Below are 8,738 nucleotides of genomic sequence, written 5' to 3'. Positions count from 1 at the left end.
AGGAGGATGTACAGAAAATAGTCCAACCTCACCAGGAACCTCATGCAGAAAAAATTGTGCTTGGTTGAGCTCTGCCTGGGCCAGTGTGGGCTGAGCAGCTCTGGCTGCCTTTTGGCAAGCGTGCTGAAACAGAGCTGGCACTGGGGTGGGATTGAGATAATGGGCAGGTGGAGCAGCTTTGGCTGCAGTGGGGTTGCTGGAGCAAGTGTTTTTAGAGGTCTGTAGGGGTAGATAGGGGATGAGCTGGGGTGAGGCTCAAAGTTTTTCAACTGTATAAAAAAATACTGGCAAGACTTCCACACTTTTCAGCTTGAAATTCATAGCTGAATAGCAAGAAGAAAATGTGCATAATGCAGCGGATTGAAAAAAAACCAGTTTTTTTCTTTAAAAAAAATGCTTTTGAATGTTTTAAACAGACTTATTTTTCATATTGCTCCCTTTTTAGTGGTTATAAACACTTCGGTTATGGATTCTTGTTTAAATGGAAAACTTCAATGGCTTTTTGATAATTTAAACGTAGAGGAAAAGAGGCCACAGCTGTTCGATTTAAGAAAACAAAAAGGCATTGTCAGTTTTTCCAGTGTTGAAGGGGAGATTTTTCTAGGGAAAAAAATCCCATTTTTCAGCAAAATCATTCTCCACCCAGTTGCAATCATAGCTCCAGCTGTTCTGCTTTGCTTTCCTAAACTTATTGCTTGGGGGCGCTGGGGGGATTAATGCCCCTGTGAAAAGCATTTGGCAACCTGATACTAAAGTGATGAATCTCTCAGGTCACAAATAGGATAAATTCAATCCTTCTTGCAGGATTTGGCAGAGGGGATATTTTGTGAGAGGAAGAGCCTCTGTGATGAGCTGGAAGATGGCAGGTGTACAAAAAATATAGCGGAAACTGGGAATTGTTTGTGGGGTTTGTAACTGGCTCTTTTTTCTTGGGTGTCTGATTTGTCCAGGAGTTAGGAAATAGGACAGTCTAGAAAGAAATTTTTTAGTGTTGCTGCTGCTGTTGTTAACTCTTTGGCATTGCTGTAACCAGCGTTGGTACATTGTCAACAAAAAAAAGAGCATGTGCATTTCTGCCTCGTGAAATTATTAGCTGCTGGATGTCTAAAAGTCAGCAGCAGGTTTGTCCATAATTTGCAGTTGGGTGTTTCATGCAAGGACTGTTCCTCTGCAGTCTGTGTATCCAGGCTCAACATGGTGTGGGATGAAGACACCGAGTCTTGCTTTAACTCACATGTATTTGATAGGCTTCTCCTCTTCCTGTGCTAGCAAATGATGCTCTGGGGTGTCCAGGCTGGTGATGGTCTGGGCAGCCCAGGCTGGGCAGGGTTGTCACTCTCCCCTCTGAGTTTCCCAGCTGTGGGAGCATCCTGCAGGGAGGTGCCCTGGGATGGGGATGTCAGGCCCCATTCTCTCAAAGCTCATCTCTTTTGCTGACATCTCCGTCGGTTTTCAGGCTCACCTCTTGAGCGTAAGCCACGAGTTGCTGTTGAGACTCAGTGCTCAGGTTCCTCTTCCAGAGGCTGTGACCACGCTGGGATTTGAGGCTGAGCTCGGGTGATGCTGGGGTCACCCTTGATGTGTCCTGCTGGGGAGAGGGTGGCCCTGGCACCGAAGTTCTCTCCGTTTGCAGGTGGCACCCAGCGGCGGGTCGGGCGGCGGCCGGCTGAACAGCCGGAAGGAGGCAGGGCTCCTGGCTGCTGTCACCCTCACCCAGAAGATCGTGGTGTGTCTCTCGGACACCACGCTGATGGACATTCTCCCCAAGATCAGCCAGGAGGTGCTGCTGCCAGTGCTGGGCTTCCTCACTTCGCCGGCCGTTGGGTAAGTGCTGCAGGCTGCGGTGTCTCCAGCCAGGATCTGCACAACTCAGAATTGGGGATTTGGAAACAGTTCTGTGAGGGGCTCAGTGCTCCTGGGGCTGTGGGGCTGCTCCTGCCCTGATGTGCACCTCTTTGCACTGGTACCCAGCACGCAGAGCTTGTGCTGCTCCAGACCTTCTGATCACACAAACAAGGCAGGAAGCATGAGGCAGAGGAGGGGGAAAAGGGATATTTGGAGGGCAGGCTGGTAATGGATGTTCTCACCAGTTTCCCCAGTGGTGCCCAGGCCCGTATTGTCCTGTGCGTTAAGACAATCAGCCTAATTGCCTTGATCTGCCTGCGGATTGGGCAGGAGATGGTGCAGCAGCATTTGAGTGACACCGTGAGAAACTTCTTCGGGGCATTCTCACTGCTGCAGGAGCTTCAGGACCAGGTCAGTGAGGTGGGAGAGGTCCTCCTGCCGTCCCCCAGCGCCCAGCTGCAGGGTTGTGGTGGGTGTACCTGCATACACCACTACTGGTGTCAGCAGCATCCAGCCCAGGCTGTGTTTGTGCAACAAATTACATAGGGAGAGCATCTGAGCTCGGGTATCTTCCTGTTTTCTCTTGCCCAGGGGTTGACAGTGGAGTCACTGAGCAGCTGTGAGGTGCCGGTGATGGAGGTGCCCCTTTCGGATGGGAAGCTGCTGGCCCTGGACCCAGCTGTGCTGATGGAGTTACAGAAGGTGTTTAACCCTGAGATGGCCTACATCACCTACATCCCCTTCTCCTGCTTGCTAGGTACGCTTGGCCACCACCTCTAGGATTTGTCAGAGAGCTCCATGCTCTATGCACATGTGCTGCACCTGAACTCAGGAGAACTCAGAGGGCGTGCTGGGGGAAACCCACAGCTTGGTCTACTTGTTGGGTCAGGAGCCCACCAGGCTTCAGGGTGCTGTGGTTGGCTTGTGAGGGAGGTGTTCATAGCCCTGTGCTGACCTCTGTCCTGTTCTTTATGGTGGGGGTTGAGGATGGAGAAATTCCTCCCCTTGAAGCCACCTTCTCTCTCTTCAGGTGATGTTATCCGGATGGTTGTGCCCAATCACTTGCTGGTTGAGAAGCTGGCCAGTCTCTACCTGGAGAATGTGAACCCCAAGAGCCTGCAGGTTGTTAGCCTGGAACAAACGCCAGCTGGGGTGGGCTCCGACCAAGACACACGAGGGACCGAGCCCTTCTCTAGCCACCACGAGGACAGTCACTCTGGTACTTTTGGGAGCATGCTGGTGGGGAACCGCATCCAGGTCCCCGTGGACACACAGCGTGAGGGCCTTGGCTTACTTCGCCTCAGTGCTGGCACTGATGGCTTTATTCCCAGCTCATCCAGTGAGGAGAACACCCTGAAGCACGACCTTCCCCGCAGCACCCACACGCTGTGTGGGAACTGGCTGGCCTACTGGCAGTACGAGATCGGGGTGAGCCAACACGACCCCCGCTTCCACTTCCACCAGATCAAGCTGCAGAGTTTCTCAGGGCATTCAGGGGCCATCAAGTGTGTGGCGCCGCTGGGCAGCGAGGACTTCTTCCTTAGTGGCAGCAAGGACAAGACCGTGCGCCTGTGGCCCCTGTACAACTACGGGGACGGCACCAGCGAGGTGCCCCCGCGCTTCACCTACGCCCAGCACAAGAAGTCAGTTTTCTTTGTGAGCCAGCTGGAGGCATCGCAGCACGTGGTGAGCTGTGATGGGACCGTGCACATCTGGGACCAGTTCACCGGTAAGAAGGGGAGGGCTGAGGGCTGGCTCCAGTCCTTAAGGACATTGAAACTCCACGCTGAGTTTTGGTGGCCTGTTAAAAACCAGTGCGGAACTGGAGATGAGCTGTGCAGCTTCTCCGTGCATCTGCTTGTGTCACCTCTCTGTCACGTTTTCACAGGCAAACTTCTCCGGACTTTTGATGAGTTAGACAGCAAAGTCCCTGTCACAGCTGTGGCCACCATGCCACCTCCCTATCACAGCATCTCCGTGGCCAGCGCAGACTCCGTGCTGCGGTTCATCGACCAGAGGAAGCCAGGACTGCAGGTAGGGAGTCGTGCTCAGTGGTGTGATCGTGGCTGGCCCAAAGCCAGCTGTGATGCCTCCGTGAAAGCCAGCTGGGCCTTGTCCCCTGACTGCTGGGCCCTCTAGATCTGTGTCCCCACGGTAGCTGGACTCTCCCTTGCAGCACGAGTTCCGCCTGGCCAGCGGGGTGAGTGCGGGGCTCATCCGCTGCCTGGCCGTCAGTCCGAGCGGGCGCAGCGTTGTGGCTGGCTTCTCCTCTGGCTTCATTGTGCTGCTGGACACCAGGACGGGACTCATCATGCGAGGGTGGCCTGCCCATGAGGGGGACATCCTGCAGATCAAGGTGAGAGGGATCAGGGCGGAAGGTCTCGTTGACCCTTTGAGGCTGCGTGGAGCATCCTTCTTGCTTCTGGCACACGCTGCTTGGCAGGGCTCGTCTGCTCCATCCTCTGGGTGTTCCTCTGTCCCTCGCTGGGTCCCCAGAGCTGCTCGATTCTCCTGCCCTGTGGTTAGTGCTGTGGGTGGCTGTTCATGGTTTGGCCTGTGCTGAACAGAGATCAGCCCTCCCAGGTGTCAGTCCCTGCCAAGCAGGTCTGCAGCAGGGGTGGGGAGGAGACACATCTCCCATGAAGAAGCGAAAGTGTTGCTTTCTCCACAGGGCTCTCAGCCCCCCTGGGAGAGTGTGACTCTAATGAGTAACTCTTGTCCATATTTACCCACCCTCAGGGAGCAGCGTTGGAGTTCGTGTCCTTGACCCAAACGCAGGTTAAACAAAGTTCAGTGGTGTGGGTTGTTTACTAGGTCTGCTGATAAACAGCTCCAGGCTTCTCCTACCCTCAGCTGTGTCTTCTGCCGTGAGAGAGCCTCCCAGTTCCTTTTCTGAGAAGGAAAATAATCTGGCAGGTGGTTTGCTGGGGAGGGAGACTGTATGAGAGTCTCTTTATCCACTGCAGTAGTAACATGATAAATTAGTTGTGCTGAGTATCAGGATGTTGTGGAGAAGAGATACAGCTCATCTCTTGGAGACCAGTGCTAGAGGAGCTTGCCAGCTACCAGAGAGTCCGGTAGTCCACCAGATGCCTTGTTACTATTGCTCAGTACCATCAGTTGCTTGGAAATGGCTGGGACTGTCCCAGGGGATTGCACTGGGACTGCTGGGCTATTGGCAGCTATCTGCTAATCTCAACTGCAGGATGAAATTGGGAGTTTTTACTGCAGCTGGTAAAGGTTCACTGACCTTTCCTCTTCTGCAGGCTGCAGAGGGCAATGTGCTAATCAGCTCCTCTTCGGATCATTCCTTGACTGTCTGGAAGGAACTGGAGCAGAAACCTTTGCACCACTACAAATCTGCATCTGAGCCCATCCATGCGTTTGACCTCTATGGCAACGAAGTGGTCACTGGCACTGTGGCCAACAAGATTGGTGTCTACTCCATGCTGGAGTCCTCAGCCCTGCCCATCAGCACGACCAAGCTGAGCTCGGAGAATTTTCGGGGTACACTGACCAGCCTGGCAGTGCTGCCCACGAAATGCCATCTCCTGCTGGGCTCAGACAACGGTGTCGTACGCCTCCTGGCATAGTGAGCCCTGGCCCAGGAGCCAGGGGCTGTCCCACAGTGCTGGTGGTAGAGCAGAAAGCTGGCAGTGCTGCTTACAGAGGAGGCCGAGTTAGATGCTTCTGAGCAGAGGGTGCAGGGAGAAGGTGTGCTTGTTAATGAGCACTCAGTAAAGTATCTCTAACCTCTTTCTGTATCTTGAAAAAGAAAAAAGCCATAACTGAGAAACCTGCACTGCTGCTGGGAGAAGTACTGGGCATTGTAGGTCACTGTCACCCCTGCAGAGAGGCCTGGAGCTTGCCATACCATGTGTGCCTGATCCCCAGGGGGCTGTGAGCTGCCTGCCAGAGTAATATGGACCACAGGCATCCTCCCCCCTTCAGTTAGGGGTTAAGAGGTGCCCCTTGACAAGAACACAACAGTTTAGCTACTGCTGTCTGCACTTACCCTTCACTTCCACTCCTGAACCACTGAACAGTCTTACTAGGATAGCATAAGCTGGGCCTGGGAACTGCCACTTTTGGAGCTGTGTGGTGCTGGGCATCTCCTCCTGCTGTGGTCTCTGTTCAAAGCCCAGAGGATGTATTCTATTAACTTTAGGATCTGCCGGCTGAGTTAGAGCCTGTATGGGAGGAGGAGAGGTTAACTAGAGCACTTCTGCTGCCTTACTGGCTCCAGGGCAAAGACGAGTGGAAGTCAGCCAAGGCACAAACCCCATCTGCTCCGCCAGTTCATTTAGGAATGGGCTGCTGCAGAGGAATGTTTGGGATGGGAATGTGACCCTCTAGGGATGCCAGAACTAGATGCTTCCATGAGGATTTTGGCTTCTGGAGCAGTGGGGTAGGGATGGACTGTTGTTGGTTGCTGCCCCAGCAGCACTGCATCCCTGACCAAGGGGTGAGGAATGCCCCGTGTGCCATGCACTCGTGTTTCTCAAGAAATCCTCCTTCTAATCCTCTCCTTTGTGCTGGTCAGACTCCTGGGGAAGGTGGGACAGCAAAAAGGTGCTCGCATTTGTCCCCTCCTGCCCTTGTAGGGTGAGAGCCAGAAGGCATGATCCAGCATAGTCTCTGACTGACCTTCTTTTTGGGACAGCACTGTCTGTTCCCACCCCAAAGGCGAGGAAAGTGCTCTCTGACCCAGCAGTAGGAGCAGTTGCCTCACTTCTATTGCAGCCCGTTTCCCATCCATCCTGCAGATTACTCAGAGCCAGTATCAGGGGAGCGGGAAGCTCTTATCTTGGGCAGAGGAGGAGCCTGCTGTGGGTTGTCCTGGGAGGGGGAAGGGCTTTCATCCAGCTGCTGGTTCATCTGAGCCTCCTGCAGTTGGGAAGGCCACCCTCTGCTTCCAGGGCAGCAGGGGAGGTGGGTGGTTGGCCCCTGCTCTCCTTCCCTACCCAAGGGGAGCTCTCAGTCCCGCGCTGCCTATTAACCATTTGCAATAGTTGTAAATATTTCCTTCTAATAAACTCTTTGAAAGAGCTGCAGAGACTGGTGTGGGGGCAGCTCTGTGTGGGGGGGTGGGTGCGTGTGGGGCTGGGGGTGCTGGTGGCAGCTCTCTTGATCTGGCAGCCAAAACCAGAGCTCTGTGTTTGGGCACCTCTCGTGCCCTTGGCTGAGCTGGAGGAGGGGTGCTGGGAAGATGCCCTGGATGTAAGGTAGGACTCTGCAGCACAGGGCCTCGGATCTGCTTTCCAAGGGGAAGTGGTTGCCCATGTTACAGCAGCAGGTCCCCCAGCTTCTGGTTGCAGAGCTCAGACCTGTCTCCTTTACACTCCCTCCCGGTGCCTGGGGTGAGCTTGGGAACCAAGAGCTGCTGCAAGGAACAGATGACTGCAAGTGTTGCAATCCTGTTGGTGTTCTCCACTGCTCCTCAGTAACTCCCCTTACACTGAGGACTTGGACAGAGCCAGGAAGGATCATGATCACTTCTCCATACAGCACAAAATCACACAGGACAGGACCACTGGAGTCCTGCCCATCCCCAACACTCTTCCCCTGTGCCACAGCAGTGCATGTGTGCTGTGGAGTCTGGCACCAGGGGCAGCTCTCCTGGCAGAGCTCTGGTGTGTGCTGTGCTGTGCCCCAGGGGAGGTACCAGCTGCTCTTGGCCCAGCCCAGCCTGAGCGTTGCTGCCACGGGGCCTTGGGCACCAGCCATCTGTTAAAAGCAGTGCCTTGTGCTTGCTGCAGCAGAAGCAGCTGGGAGTAAATATCTGGGGGGTTCTGCAAAGAAAATTCCCAAAACAGAGAAAGCCCCTTGGCAATAAATATCAAGCCCTACATTTTCACTAAAGGTTATGAATAAAAGAGCACATTCCCAGCACAGAGTACCTGGAAAGCAGAGCCACTGCTAGGGACAACTGGCTTCACATGTGACTTCTGCTGATGGGAGTTTCAGAGCTGGTCAACTTGGTGTTAACAATGTTAACAGCAGCCCAAAGTGGCTCCCTGTCTCCAAATGCACCAAAGATTCACTCATCCCCCAAACAAATGTTTAACTGCATGCTGTAGGTCAATATTTGCCTGCCAAATTCTCAAACAGGGGGTGGTGCCAAAGGTCTCCACTGGCGGGCAGGAGAAGAGAGTCTCTTGACTGCATTTGCCCCACGCAGAGCTATTGCCCAGGCTAAAGCAGGTGCCAGCTCCAACGTGGACATGAACAGTCTCAGGTAAGGGACAAATAAATGAAGATTTGGCAGTAAATGGGGGCAAAGGAAGGTGAATTTGGCAGAGGATTGAAGGGTACGTAGCACCAGGGAGGAAAGGGGTATTCAGGGTTATAGGTGGCTGCAGGATTTGGGGTGAAGGAGGAGGTAAAATGAGGTGACCTCAAGTTTTACTTCTTCCACTTGGCAACTGAGGTCACAGCCCAGCAGTTTTGGGTGAATGCAAGGACTGTTCAAGGGAATGGAAAACAGCCCCAAGAATGAAGTGCATGGCAGCAGTGTTGAGAGCTGAGCTTTGTCATGGGGGCTTCATGTTAAGGAAAAGATAGGTTATTTCTGTTCGAAAGGGAAAAGTGGCTGGGAGAAGCAGTGGCCAGGGAATGGGTGGGGGTTTATCCATGGCCCTGGAAGCCCTGCTCCCACTGTCCCATACAGGAACTGGAGGGCGGGGGTGGAAGAGGCTGGGTTTGCCAGCAAGGGGGAAGGCGAGTGCTGGGAAAGGGAGGACTCTCTATCCCAGAACATAGTGCTGAGAAACTGCTCTGGTACTGCATTTTCTACCTGGAAAGCCCCTCCCAGACAGAACTTTGCTGAGTGCCTGCAGCCCCACTGAAGCAGGTTAGTATCCCTTCTCCCAGGAGCCCAGGGCACAGCCACG

At 53.8% G+C, this 8,738-nt stretch overlaps 1 protein-coding gene across 1 annotated transcript in view; it reads left to right on the top strand.

Annotated features, from left to right (window-relative positions):
• Positions 1-5,612, top strand: part of WDR81 (WD repeat domain 81) — a gene marked incomplete at its 5' end in the record, with an annotated part of 9,951 nt that extends 4,339 nt beyond the window's left edge. The window contains 7 exon segments of the mRNA XM_008946800.1: positions 1,634-1,824; positions 2,091-2,256; positions 2,437-2,602; positions 2,876-3,574; positions 3,734-3,879; positions 4,022-4,201; positions 5,112-5,612. Of these exon segments, the coding sequence (XP_008945048.1) occupies positions 1,634-1,824; positions 2,091-2,256; positions 2,437-2,602; positions 2,876-3,574; positions 3,734-3,879; positions 4,022-4,201; positions 5,112-5,438 (1,875 nt within the window).
• Positions 5,613-8,738: the final 3,126 nt, after the last annotated feature.

This window comes from Merops nubicus, unplaced genomic scaffold (genome assembly GCF_000691845.1).
Source record: "Merops nubicus isolate BGI_N331 unplaced genomic scaffold, ASM69184v1 scaffold5589, whole genome shotgun sequence".
Lineage (NCBI taxonomy): Eukaryota > Metazoa > Chordata > Aves > Coraciiformes > Meropidae > Merops > Merops nubicus.
The sequence above is the reverse complement of the archived record's forward strand: the minus strand, read 5'-3'. Positions and strand labels throughout refer to the sequence as shown.